The sequence below is a fragment of the Dermacentor variabilis genome, chromosome 11 (genome assembly GCF_050947875.1).
Source record: "Dermacentor variabilis isolate Ectoservices chromosome 11, ASM5094787v1, whole genome shotgun sequence".
Classification (NCBI taxonomy): Eukaryota; Metazoa; Arthropoda; class Arachnida; order Ixodida; family Ixodidae; genus Dermacentor; species Dermacentor variabilis.
In genome coordinates this window covers 1200943-1215594 of record NC_134578.1, presented here as the reverse complement: position 1 = coordinate 1215594, position 14652 = coordinate 1200943, and the positions used below count along the sequence as shown (strand labels likewise).

The 14652-nt window shown below is 50.2% G+C and overlaps 1 protein-coding gene across 1 annotated transcript in view; it reads left to right on the top strand.

Annotated features, from left to right (window-relative positions):
• Positions 1-2480, top strand: part of LOC142564891 (aldehyde dehydrogenase, mitochondrial-like) — a 158877-nt gene extending 156397 nt beyond the window's left edge. The window contains exon 13 of the mRNA XM_075676083.1: positions 2178-2480. Coding sequence (XP_075532198.1) covers positions 2178-2210 — 33 coding nt within the window. The 3' untranslated portion in view covers positions 2211-2480. The remainder of the gene's footprint in view (positions 1-2177) is intronic.
• Positions 2481-14652: the final 12172 nt, after the last annotated feature.

Sequence of the window (14652 nt, the reverse complement as noted above, 5' to 3'; positions counted from 1 at the left end):
GCTGCAGCAAAAATCCGGAGACCACTTAGCGTATCCTAATGGAATGCGAAGGGATTCATCCAGTGAGACTTGGATGTAGCGTACACGTTCCAGGAGCGCTCGGATTTAAAGCGGACAGAAGCGCAGCCGGTCAACGGTCGAGATGAGCAGGAGACATTTGGACTATTTGCGGAAGAAAAGCAGGGAAGAGATTGATACGACCAGATCCGTTACAGGCATAAGTAGTGATAGGAGGTAAATAGAGAAGTATTGTGGAAGACACAAAGAATTAAAGAAATTTATAGAAAAATATCAGAGTGAGAAGCGTGCATAGCTGAGTAACTCAAGAAGGCTGACTATTTTCACCGCCCCATTTCAAAGGGAATGTCAATAAATCAGCAGCAGCAGCAACGCAATCTCCTGATTGCGTGAGCCGGACGCCGATTCCCTCTACGTCGTGTCTGCTATGTGGGGAAGCCACATGCCAAGAGATGCGAGCCCTGCGGTGAAAATATCTGGCGACGCGTCAGTCGAGTGTCCCTACAACCTGTGGCCTAAACGCCCGACCACACGGAACACGAGATACACGTCAGCATGTACGGCTCCGAGTTCGTACGCGTGCGAGGAAGGGCAGTGCGGCCAGCCACACGGTAGACTCGCAAAGCGCGCGCTTCATTACGCGAGTGATGCTAGGTCAAAAGGATGAAAAGTTGGGCGAGTTAGTACGGTAACATATTTTTGGTTTACAGCGCGAAGGGACGCATACGAAGACTAGAAGCAGACAGGACGAGTGCTATCCTGTCTGCTTCTAGTCTTCGTAGGTGTCCCTTCGCGTTGCTGGGTCGCCCTCAGTGGAACCGTTCGGGTTCGAATTTTAAGAAACTTTATTCTCAAGTTCATTACGCTATTTCTTACTATTTAAATTTTCTAAATTGAAGGTACTACCTTGTTTTCAAATTGAGAGCACACATGATGTGCACATCCTCAAAACCGAAGCGAACTTGTTTCAGCATCCGTGCTAGAAGTTCATATGCCGGCCACGTGATGTCGGCAAAGAGCATGCCACGTCCGTCGCATACGCTCGTATCTTGCATGAACAAATGTATCCGCGCCGCCCGCGCGATTCTCTCGTGAGACCTGCATAGATCTAGGCGACGCGTGACGACAAGCCAAGCCCTTATGAGTGTGATCAGGCCTTAGGTGTAGAAACTCTGACAGTCGTCCTGGGGGACCCTGGCTCAAACGATGTGGGGTTCTCACCCGTGCTCTTGGGACAAAGGAACAACAACACAGTAGTTAGTGCAAACAATCACAAGGGCATTTATTGCACCTTTCATAGACTAATACCTACTAGCCGAATTGCTATCCACAAAACATGCCGATGGGCGCGCGACAAATCGCGGAAGTCCGACTCACCGCGACCGGATAACGAGCGAATATGTTCACCCCATGCTGGACACCAACGCCTCGTCGTTCGCGCTTACGGTCACGCGAACGGTGGCGCGCTCGAACGATCGTGTTCGTCCATTCGGGGTAGGCCTCGCGAGACGGTCTCGCAGAAGCAGATCGGCTCGCGCGCAGAACGTCCGCGCCGCTTGCTGATTCCGAGCCAAAGAGGAAGAGCCTTCTCCTTTTTGCGCCCAAGTAACCCCGCCGTTAGGTGGCGTTAGCAGAGCAACACTCGCGCCATCTCTCGTACTACCCTGCAAGCATACCGACAGCCACAGTAAAGCCACGCGGCGAAGCCAGATTACAGGAGACGGAAGCTATGCGAGAAAACACCAGGGGAGGCGTCAGAGTCGCGCATCCGCAGAACGCCAAGCGGACACACTTTCATTTTATTGACGAGGCCCCAAGCGAGGCGACGCAGGCATGTACATCGACGCAGGTCAAGCGCTTGTCTTGTCTCGCATTTTTCCGCATCTCTTCTGTTTAAGCTATAAGCTATGAAAATGCATTTATTTGCACCTTGAAGTCACAGGGGAGCACTTTACTCTCCCGCCTCAAGCTACGAAGTTTGGCGCTGCTGTCGAACTCGCTAATGTTGGCCACGATCCCCTGCAAGTATAACTCATTGGTAATACAAGAACACGTGCGTCGCACTCAAGCGAATCGCACGCCTTCAATTCGTTATTTGAAAATTATGCTCAGCTTTATCTTCGTGCTTGTGTTGTGTAAAACTTGTTTTTTTTTTTCAGGTTGTAACAAGAATCCCCGTGAAGAATTCCTAAGAAAACGTTCTGGCCATACACAGCCGCACAGCGCAAAGCTGCAACTATGGGAAAATTTTGCATGAAAACAATGCATTTGACGATAAAACCATCGCAGTATTGCACATTTGCTACGCATAACTTGGACATTGGTTGAGTGCCTAGGGGCGCAGTGACGCACTTCCTCGTTTCTAGATGAAATATTACGAAGATATCACGCAGTGTCGGAATTTATGCCAATGTGGAGCATTCAGTCGCACAAGACATGTTAATAAAAGGTTTAGAGGTCTCCTCTTGTGCGTACATCATTTGTACATTGCCGTTCTAGTTGCTTGTGTCGCTGTTTGTGTTTTTATGGCACTATGTGATGGCTGAAGCACCATGACACTGCGCCACGCATACGTTTTAAGCAATACTTGAAATACTAGACCGCCTAACGTTGATGCTGTCGACACGTGTTGGAATGAATGAAACAACACTTGGTGCACGACGTTTGCTACGTTTTTCGTAACGTCACCTGCTTGCCGGGCTTGTAACTAGCGTTCTTGCTCTTTAATGGTTTCGGTAGTAGCGAGAGAGCATGCTTCACTTATAGTGGCTCTGCAGCGATATTTAGCAGCAAGACAACGATTCAACTTCCTCTGCTGTTTGGGCCACCAGAGCGAGACTAGTCCACGCCATATTGAATGTCTATTTATGTGCGCCAGAGTGCCCTTGTATAAGGTGCACTATTGCAGTAGCCAGAAAGCCTAATGCCATCCGTAGTGTTCTGTACACGATACATCAGCGCGCAGAGAACGAGGAAACACCGCACACACACGCGCGGCACTCAAGGACTCAGATTATCTTACTTCTTTGCAGATAGTGAGAAAGGTGCCCGGCTTTCATATGCTACGCAGTTGCGGCAGTGTGCTGTATCGCTTCAGTCATGGTTTAGTCTCCAGCTGGCTCACGTTTTCCTGTTTCGTTACTGTATCGTGTTCCACCTCAAACGTGACGTCTTCATGCACATCTGGTTATGTTAGGTTGCTAAGAGCGTTCGATGTGCATTGATAAACTGTTTCGTTCTCGGCATTGCAAAGGAAACGCATATTTCGTATTAGTGCCACTGCCGAGTCAAGGATTGTTCAAAGAATGTTAAGAAAGGCTTCGATGTTCCTAACATATAGCTGCGAAACAGACTGTAAGTGAACGTTTAGCTTTCGCCCATATCGCTTTTGTAGTTCTGTTTCTGTACTCTTTTAAGTGCTGCTCCCTGCGACTTTAACCATCTATAGATTTTCACATAAGTATTGTGTCATGACATGCATGAACAAAATCTCACAAAAGCCTAGATTCCACCTATGATTCGTTTGAATTCTAATAGCGTGAACAGGCCATGGGGTCGAGTTAGCCAGGGCTGTTGCGTTCTCCAGGGTAGCGTACCCCTCCGATGCCGACCTGCTGTTACGACGCCTGTTTCTTCAACCTCGACCGGCGTTACTATTGGGTAGCGTGGGGTTGTCGGCGGGGTACAGGCGTCCGTTAGACTATGGCAACCAGGCAAGGACCAGACGAGTTCTAGTGCTAAACTTGCACTGTTTATTCAATGGTTGGTGAAGGAAGTAAACGAAAAGAATGAATGAAGTGAAAAAGTATATTGTGGGGCCCTTAAATAGCCCACTAAAATCGTAGTGGGATCTTGCTCACGTCAACGTCACGTGACAGGCACTGCATCTGGTTGTGGATGGGCCGCTGATCCCCTCTCCCTGGTGACTTTTCACAAGCTTGCCTCCGCTGGTGGCAATCCGCGGGTCCTGGAGATCGTAGGCGGCTGACCCCTTCTCTTCTAGGCGTTGTTGATTCTCGAAAAACGTTCTCCCCTAGAGTTGGACATTTCGTGGAAAGGGCTCTAAAGTCGCACACACACAAAGGGGCCTGTAAGCATTGCGGGGCACCTGCCACACCGGCAACGACTCGACACAACCATAGCAGATTAGGAATCCATCCTTCGTTCCGGTTGAGCAAGGTCCCCCGAGCGTCCTTTTTGCAGAGGTGTTACACGCCAACCGTAACAGGGCTTCATCTGAATAGTTTTCACGGATTGAAACGTAGCCAGCTTGGCATCGTAAACGCATTCAAATTCATTTAGCGGTTATCAGGTGCGAACATTTGTCAAGGATGGTCGTGGCAAGCAAGCGTCAGCAGATAGGCTTATGCAGCGTGAACTGAGGTAGACAGCGAAAATGTACCCACACTGATATGCGACAAGTGAGATAAAACACAAGCGTATGTAACAGGAGCTGAAGCAGATGACAGACAAGCCTGACCAGTCTAGGTGGTTCTTGCCTGACGCGAGAGCTTAAGTTACTGTAACTGTAGCTAATAACTTAGCGGCAGCTCCGGTTTGCGAAACATCAGCGAAAGAAACACTTCAAATTTAGCGGCTAGCGAAACGTATCGCCATCTGTACAAGAATGGTGCAACATCCCCGCACCACATCAAGGCAACACTGTTATCAAATAAGTCTGCTCTCCTAAGGCTACTGAGGCTCTAAAGCATAGAGGTTCCTACAGTAATTAGTAGAGAGAACTGTGGCGGCGCTACAATCATTCAGTCACCATTGGAATGATGAGTACTACATTGATTTGTGTCATCTTCATGCTTGTGGGGCCAAACGTTCTTGTGGTTTTGTTTATGAGGCGTTGTCTGCCTTGGTTGTCCAAAATTTCAGAGTAATATATACTTTTCCAAGTGCAGAAGACTCTTCAAACGCGCATAATCGCTATTAATTGCGGCAGTTCAACCTGCCAAGGTGGCCAAATCAAAACGCGCCACCACCAAGCGTCTTAACACGCTGGCTTGCCCGCGAGAAATTTATAAGGGCGTTTTATACCGCTTGTCGATTCATGCGTCGGTGGCGTAATAGTTTCAATATCGGTCTTCTGTGCCAGGGCCCTGCGTTCGAATACTGCGGTTTAACAATCTTAATAATGTTTATTTATATACTTATTACACACTAGTTGTTGAAAATGACGAGTTCACCAAGAATTGTTAGAAGGACGAAGTTTTCACTACCCATCATTTCCATGCTGGCTATAAGCCGCCGCGCTTGCAGCTCCCGTAGACATTCGCGTCTCGGTTGCCTCTCGTGATTATCGGATGAAATTCTACGCTCTAAGGCTCTATTCTCGACACACGTGTTGGCTGCACGGGCCGTTATCCGCCATGTTGACTCTCTGAATGGCTGTCGAGAGGTCGCGTGTTTTGAAATTTGTGCCAGAAAGCGAAAGCATTGCAAAATGCAATTTCGCGCTTTCGTCAAAATGTCAAAATGTGACGTGGAGTTAAAAAAGGAATTGAACGGTATCGGGTAGGAGCCCGTTAAATGCATCTGCGATTTCTCAAATATGTGGAGTCCTGACATCCGCACGTGGCTTATGCTCTTGTATTTAATATTTGTATTATTATCTATGTCTACGCACACCATTTGTGTCCTTTCAATCATGCACGTGTTTCCGGAAGCTTAGCAGAACCAAATAGTGTCTGCTGTCAGGCTAGTTGGTGCGGCAACGAGCCCACTCGTTACAATCCCATTTGCCATCGGAAACATTGTCATAGGAAAACTAGTCACACCAGCCAGCATGGTCCGATGCCATCTCGATATAGGAATTCAGGATAAGGTGCCTATTCCCATTTGGATTTATTTTCACCGTGATCTTGCGAACGAAAGCGCTGAGCTCTAAGGGGAATGGAGAGTGCCTTTGGGATAGGTCGGCAAACTCACTCACGAGTCGACTCAGACTTACTCAAGTTTACGCTAAACCGGAAGCGTGAGGCTTGCTGAGTATGAGTCCTAGTGAGCCTTAAGCAAAAAATAAATGCCCTTTATTTTTTTTATTTTTTTGCTATATGTCACCGATCTCGAGGGCATGCGTTCTGGAGATGGAAATGAGACGCCGAGCGGCACAGCAGACAATGATTTACTCACACAGCAAAAATCACCAAAAGAAAATGAAAACTAACAACCCTTCATAACCATGAAAATATATGAAAACCTTATAAGATGTTCTACACAAACCACTAAACTAACTATTAGTTGTACTGTTATTCCTTCCAACCACGTTAATTCTGGTCCTCGCTTGCCTGTCTGTCCACCTACGCCTCTCTGGCTGCGTCAATGAGCGTTCGCCTTTTTTTTTTATACATGCTTTCACTGTTATATGAGGCAAAAAGAAAGCACGCCGAATAACTGCAAAGTTCAGTTAGTTCAATTAAAGGCAAACTAAGAAACACGATCAGAAATAGTGGCAGAAGTTCTAATGTACAGAAACGTTGGGCTCAGCAATGATTGACATCTATTGAACATGCGCAGCTTCCATATCTGTTGCGTTGCACTTACCTAAGGCGAACACTGCGCATGTTTATTGGAGTCTTGAGCGACTAAAGGAAGCGTAGGTGCCATGTAACAAGATTTATCTCGGACTTTCTATCGATCAATTTGAACATTTATAAAATAATAGAGGAAAGCGGAAGGGATTTAAACATAGCCGAAACACAACGCATCAGTTCGCCGCCTCCCTGCCCCACCAAAGGAACTCACTTGTCGTGGGTGCCTCCCCAGTAAAATAATCCTGCCGCCGCCCCTGCTCGGGATGCCAGCATTACGGTCTCTGGAACCGAACAGCCGCTGCTCCCGTCGCCAGTACAGTGCTGGCGAGACAACCTTCTTCAGCCAGGGCCACGCAGGCAATGCCAGCTCAGCGCTGCTTTTCTCCCGATCACGGCTCGGGTCACGCGCCTCGTGCCTCCGTAACTTCCTCCTCGTCAACGTCGTCTCTTACACATGACACTATATGGTGAATTTAAAGAAAAGAGCATCGCTAAAATTGGTTCTTTTTTTTTTTTTACGGCAGCAACGTAAAAAGGGTTTATCCAAACGGCGCGCAACGTACTCCGAACGACTGTTTCGAAAGAAGGCCGCATCGCGGAACTGTGCGACCGCCGCGTTATCGGCAGCACAACATTCGCACGTGTACCACTATGAGTATACGCCGAACTCACCATGTATTCCTTCGCACAGGTGTCGTACGCGCCTGTATTTCCCGTCTGGAGCCGTCGCGGCGGCGACGCTCAGACGTACGGCCACTTCCTCACCGTCCAGTACTTCGCTCCTCAAAGTGTGTGACCGCATTTCGCACCTCCGGGGCAATGACGGAGGGATTTGGGATGCGACACGTGGGAAGCCTCGCCGGTGACCGCGAAGCATTGTGCACATTATGAGCGTAGTTTTCGCTTTCACCGCCGGCACCGCAGAATCTGGCGCACTTTTGCTACGACACATAAAGGAATAGTGGTAGATTTTATCGCAAAATATCAGTAGAAATCGGTAGATTTTTCATTTCAATTTTCGCACTCAGTTTTTGAACCCACGAATTCAGCCCTTATATTAGTAAGCACTCTGCTGCAGTACTGTAGCTTCTAAAAAAATAGTGCGAAAATGATCTCTAGATTCTTGCCGATGCTTTTCAGAAACCCGGGCTTCCCGAAAGCCGTAGTCAAGCGCGAATTTAAAAACATTTATGAGCTCCGATGACCTATTCAAAGGCGTCAGATGGTAGTTATTGCCAGAAAGCTTTAGTGTTTCAAGCAAGCCCTATGTTCCAGAAACAAGAAAACATGATTCCCTCATAGCATACGCAAATAAACTTTATTGCGCGTGAACAGATAAATTCAAAATGACCAGGTATAACGTGAAATTACTACGTGTGTCGTTAAATTCCTCAAGCGGCGGCGCCAGCAATACCACATTAAATGCACTCGTGTTTATTTTTGTGAAAATCGTCCATTCCCCTTATCAATGGCCTGTTAACTAAGATATCCAGAACACAAGATATACAGATACGAGCAGCAACCGACAACATGACTGCACTAGTCGGAACTAGTAAGGGGGGGTTCCCGTTCCCTTTTAGGACAGGGCAGGCGCTCGAAGCGCCGCAGGAAAAGTCATCGGTAGCGGTTCATGGGGGTTTCATAGTTGTCCGCTACGCACTCACATTCACCGCCTCACCCTTTCCCCGTCTTTGCTCATAGTAGAAAGCCTCAAAAACAGAGGTAGCGCCACAATTGAGAATCTGGAAACGCAAGAATGGGTTCTGCACTGAACCAACCGCGTTTTTTTTTTTGTTCGTCAGGTGACATTACAATAATATAAACTCTAAACTGGAAAAGCAGCAGCGTTATCTCTCGTATTCGCAGAAAGGTAAAAAAAAAAGATGTATATTCGTACGCCTATCACTCAGTCAGCAGAAAATACTAAAAATCAGTAGATCTACTGATAAATCAGCAGCCGTGGCATGCAGCGAATCCCAACCATCGGGCGTCGCAAGACACGGCGACATCGCGAGAAGCGAGCATGTTCGATGCCGACTTCGATCAGTTCAGTTAGCGTCAGCGTGAGCTCGGCCTTTCGTCTTTGTAGCGCGCGCATGCCAATGTCGCATGCCAATGTCGCATGCCAATGGCGCATGCCAATGCGACATGGCGCATGCCAATGTCGCACAGTGCAAACTGAGCGTTTGCACTGTTGCCTTGTTCTGACGCGGCGCTGTAGTTCTGCGCAACTGAGAGGAAATGCTGACGTCACCACCTGGAGCGTCCATGTAATCGCTATCGCAATACAAAATTCTCTGTTTAGGGGCAAAAAAGCACAATATGATTGTGAGGAACGCCGTAGCGTGGAGCTCCGAAATAATTTTGGCCACTCAGGGTCCACTCAACCTCAGTGCGTGGGCGATTGCGGTTGGTTTCCGCGATCGGGTCGTGCTACGTGTTGCTCTACGCCATATCACGACGGCGAAGCGTACATACAGACGAAAGCAAGCGTCTATACCAACTGGCGAAACTGCTTTGAAACTGGCTTCTCTGGTGAGCCAGCTTTGAAACTGGTTCACAATATGATAAGCTTATATATATATATCATCAGCCTAGTTACGCCCACTGCAGCGCAAAGGCCTCTCCCATACTTCTCCTACGACCCCGGTCATGTACTAACTGTGGCCATGTCGTCCCTGCAGACTTCTTAATCTCATCCGCCCACCTAACTTTCTGCCACCCCCTGCTACGCTTCCCTTCCCTTGGAATCCAGTCCGTAACCCTTAATGACCATCGGTTATCTTCCCTCCTGATTACACGTCCTGCCCATGCCGCCCCCCCTCATTTCTTTTTCTTGATTTCAACTAAGATGTCATTAACTCGCGTTTGTTCCCCCACACAATCTGCTCTTTTCTTATCCCTTAACGTTACACCCATCATTCTTCTTTCCATAGCTCGTTGCGTCGTCCTCAATTTAAGTAGAACCCTTTTCGTCAGCCTCCAGGTTTCTGCCCCATACGTGAGTACTGGTAAGACACAGCTGTTATACACTTTTCTCTTGAGGGATAGTGGCAACCTGCTCTTCATGATTTCAAAATGCCTGCAAAACGCACCCCAGCCCATTCTTATTCTTCTGGTTATTTCGGTCTCATGATCCGGATCCGTGGTCACTACCTGCCCTAAGTAGATGTATTCCCTTACCACTTCCAGTGCCTCGCTACCTATCGTAAACTGTTGTTCTCTTCCGAGACTGTTAAACATTACTTTAGTTTTCTGCAGATTAATTTTTAGACCCACTCTTCTGCTGTGCCTCTCCAGGTCAGTGAGCATGCATTGCAGTTGGTCCCCTGAGTTACTAAGCAAGGCAATAACATCAGCGAATCGCAAGTTACTAAGGTATTCTCCATTAACTTTTATCCCCAATTCTTCCCAATCCAGGTCTCTGAATACCTCCTGTAGACACCCTGTGAATAGCATTGCAGAGATCGTATCTCCCTGCCTGACGCCTTTCTTTATTGGTATTTTGTTGCTTCCTTTATGGAGGACTACGGTGGCTGCGGAGCCGCTATAGATATTGACACGTGTACTTATCTTTATCGGGCAACTACGTTTCGCCGCTTAACAACTGTAATCCCACAGCGAGGGACGCGCCTGCATGTATCCGACGTTTCTGGAAAGTTATCGACGCTTCTATCCGCGTGTCTGTTGTCGCCGAACCTTGTGTTATCAGATTTCATCGCGTGACACGAATGGTGTAGAACTTTGTGGAAGACACGCGGGTCCCATCAGTTAATCTGGAACATTCGACGACTGATCTATAAAAGCCGACGCGCTTGACCCGCTGATCAGTTTTCCGACGATCGCCGACCGTGTTCGCCGCTATCGTTGTGCTATAAGTGTAGCCTGTTTTTGTGGGCACAGGTTCGCCCAATAAAAGCTAGTTTTGTATTCCGCCGTATTGCTTCTTTCTTCACCGTCACTACCACGTGACATCTGGTGGAGGTGCTTTTCGTCCATGTACAGGACGCCCCCGACAAGCCGTGATCCCAGCCCAGACCGCAAACAGAACACCAACGTAGTCCCGGACCACCGAGCAAGCCACCGTCTTCAACAGCTGCCCCCGGAGCACGGACTTTTACCTGAGAAGACCAAGAAGATTGTGGCCAAGGCAACCGCAATGGCAGCCCCAGCGTCCCCCATCGTGCTGCAGCAGCCGAGGGAAGCACCGACGTTCCGCGGTTCCACATTTGAGGACCCGGAAACCTGGCTGGAAACGTATGAGAGCGTCGCTACGTTTAACAACTGGGCAAGCGACGACAAGCTACGCCATGTCTATTTCGCACTGGAGGACTCCGCCAAGACGTGGTTCGAGAATCGAAAAGCCACCTTGACGACGTGGGACCTCTTCCGAAGCGGCTTCCTGCAAACATTTCAAAGCGTCCTGCGAAAAGAGCGAGCCCAAGCTTTACTGGAGACAAGAGCGCAGCTGCCGAATGAGACGATCGCGATTTTCACTGAGGAAATGAGCCGTCTGTTCCGCTACGCCGACCCAGAAATGTCCGAGGAGAAGAAAGTACGTCTACTGATGCGTGGTGTCAAAGAGGAACTTTTCGCCGGTATGGTAAGAAGCCCACCGAAGACCGTCGACGAGTTTCTTCGTGAGGCGACGAGCATCGAGAAGACACTGGAATTGCGGAACCGGCAATTTGACCGACGCACCAAGCCAACAAGCTACTCCGGAATTGAATCACTGGCCACGGACGATTTATGCGAGACCATCAGGGCCATCGTGCGCGAAGAACTGCGCCATCGTCGCAGCCTCAAGTGGCCTCGATCGCCGACATCGTGAAAGAAGAGGTGCACCGATCGCTAGGAGTTCCTGAGGTGCAACCACAATTACCGCAGCCCCAACCAGAAGCGATGACTTACGCCGCCGTCGCACGCCGTCAAGCGCCCCCTCCGCGACAACGCCAGGGCCCTGTAACGCCGCAATTCCCTCGTCCACCGCCGCCGCCGCCAGCACGCCCACCCGTCGCCCAGCGCACCTACGCGAGGAAGACGGACATTTGGCGCGCCCCCGACCACCGCCCGCTCTGCTACCACTGCGGCGAAGCCGGCCACGTGTACCGCCGATGCCCATACCGCGACCTGGGATTGCGAGGCTTCGCCGTGAACGCACAGCGCCCGAGGGAAGGTGAACGCCCCCGTGACATCGCCGACTACCTCGCCACTACTCAGTGGAGCCCTCGACGACCGTCCCGTTCGCCGTCACCAGGCCGCTACCTGTCGCCGCTGCACCGGCCATACAGCGGCCCAGCCCGGGGCCGCTCTGCGAGCCCATATCCGGAAAACTAAAAGCAGCAACCGATGGAGGTGCGGTTGCTGTTCGTCGAACTGACGAAGATCCTCCGCCGCCGACGAAGACGACGAAGAAACCATCTCGACGACCTAATGACGACACGCCGCCGTCCCGACGAAGTCAGGAAGCCAAGACTGCACCGACGAAAGACGACTTGAAGAAGCGACGTTCCAGCTTCAATTCAACACGACGCAGCCGTGATCCGACGCCACGACCTAACTGCAACGCCAGACAAAGAACCACCGACCTTGACGTGCTTCTCGACGGCCACGCAGTCACTGCCTTAGTCGACACAGGGGCCGATTATTCCGTAATGAGTGGACACATCGCCGCCCAGTTGAAGAAGGTTAAGACTGCATGGGAGGGCCCCCAAATTCGGACTGCTGGAGGGCACCTCATTACGCCGACTGGAATCTGCACGGCAAGAATTACCATTCATCACCGGACTTACCCTGCCACTTTCGTTATCCTGCAACACTGTTCACGAGACGTCATTCTCGGCATGGACTTCCTGAACCAACACGGCGCAATCATCGACCTGAAGTCGCAGTCAATAACGCTGTCGGAAGATCAAGCGATACCATCGGAGAGCCCTTGTAGTCACCACGCCTTGAGTGTGCTCGAAGATCAAGTGAGCATCCCGCCTCGCTCCAGCATCGTTATTTCGGTCGGCACCGAAACACCCGCTGACGTAGAAGGCGTCATCGAAGGCGACCAACGTCTACTACTCGACCGTGAAATTTGCGTCGCAAGAGGGATCGCTCGACTGCACGGAGGAAACACGAGAGTGTTGCTGACAAACTTCAGCCAGGAGTTCAAGCACATCAACAAGGGCACGACGATCGCATTCATCGAGGAAATACAGGAAACCAGCGATGCCTTTGTCCTCTCGGATTCTGTTGCATCTACCCCGACGACCGTAGTTCCCGAGCCAGACTTCAACATAAATCCAAGTCTCCCCATGATTAAGCAGCAACAGCTCAGAAGTCTGCTTCGACGATACAAAGACTGCTTTTCGACGTCATCAAGGATTCGACAAACACCAGTCGCAAAGCATCGCATAATCACCGAAGAGAGTGCTCGACCACTACGCCAGAGCCCTTACCGAGTTTCGACGCGAGAACGCGAAGCTATAAGACAACAAGTCGACGAAATGCTGCGCGACGACATCATCCAGCCGTCGAAAAGCCCGTGGGCGTCTCCAGTTGTTTTAGTGAAGAAAAAGGACGGAACCCTACGTTTCTGCGTCGATTATCGTCGACTGAACAAAATCACGAAGAAAGACGTATACCCCCTCCCACGGATAGACGACGCATTAGATCGGCTCTGCAATGCTAAATACTTCTCATCGATGGACCTCAAGTCTGGCTACTGGCAAATAGAAGTCGACGAAAGGGATCGCGAAAAGACCGCCTTCATCACGCCAGACGGCCTCTATGAATTCAAGGTTATGCCATTTGGACTGTGCTCGGCGCCTGCAACGTTCCAGCGCGTGATGGACACGGTTTTAGCAGGATTGAAGTGGCAGACCTGTCTTGTTTACTTGGATGACGTCGTCGTCTTCGCCGGAAATTTCGACGATCACCTTAAGCGGCTTGCGACAGTATTAGAGGCCATCAAGTCATCAGGGCTCACCCTGAAGCCGGAAAAGTGTCGCTTTGCTTACGATGAGCTTCTATTCCTAGGCCATGTCATCAGCAAATCTGGAGTGCGCCCCGACCCGCAGAAGACAGCTGCCATCGCAAAGTTCCCGCAGCCAATCGACAAGAAGGCAGTGCGCAGATTCCTTGGCATGTGTGCCTACTATAGGCGCTTTGTCGAGGACTTTTCGCGCATCGCGGAGCCGCTAATACATCTAACGAAATCTGATGTCGAGTTCAATTGGGAAACGCCGCAGGCCGACGCATTTCAAGAACTCAAACGACGCATGCAGTCGCCGCCGGTACTTGCACACTTCGACGAGGACGCCGATACTGAAATCCACACTGACGCCAGTAGCCTAGGCCTCGGTGCCGTCCTAGTCCAGAGGAAAGAAGGACTTGAACGGGTGATATCGTATGCTAGCCGGTCGCTGTCAAAAGCGGAAAGCAATTATTCTACGACTGAAAAGGAATGCCTCGCCATCATTTGGGCTACAGCTAAATTTCGCCCTTACCTCTATGGCAGGCCATTCAAAGTCGTCAGCGACCACCACGCGTTGTGTTGGCTAGCTAACTTAAAGGACCCTTCAGGACGGCTGGCGCGGTGGAGACTCAGACTACAAGAATATGACGTAACGGTAATATACAAGTCCGGAAGAAAACACTCCGACGCCGACTGCTTATCACGCGCCCCAATCGATCCCCCGCCGCAAGACGACGTGGACGACGACGCCTTCCTTGGGATAATAAGCGCGGAAGACTTCACTAAACAGCAACGAGCAGACCCGGAGCTAAAAGGCCTCGTCGAGTATTTGAAAGGGAGCACCGACGTTGTCCCTAGGGCATTTAAGCGCGTGTTGTCTTCGTTCACGCTACGAAACAACCTGCTCGTGAAGAAGAACTTCTCACCAGTCCACGCCAGCTACCTTCTTGTGGTGCCGTCAGCGCTCCGTCCAGAAATACTGCATGCCCTACACGACGATCCAACCGCTGGGCACCTCGGATTCTCCGGGACGCTGTCGAGGATACAGGAAAAGTATTACTGGCCGCGTCTGACCGCCGACGTCGCCCGTTACGTCAAGACATGCAGAGACTGTCAACGACGCAAGAC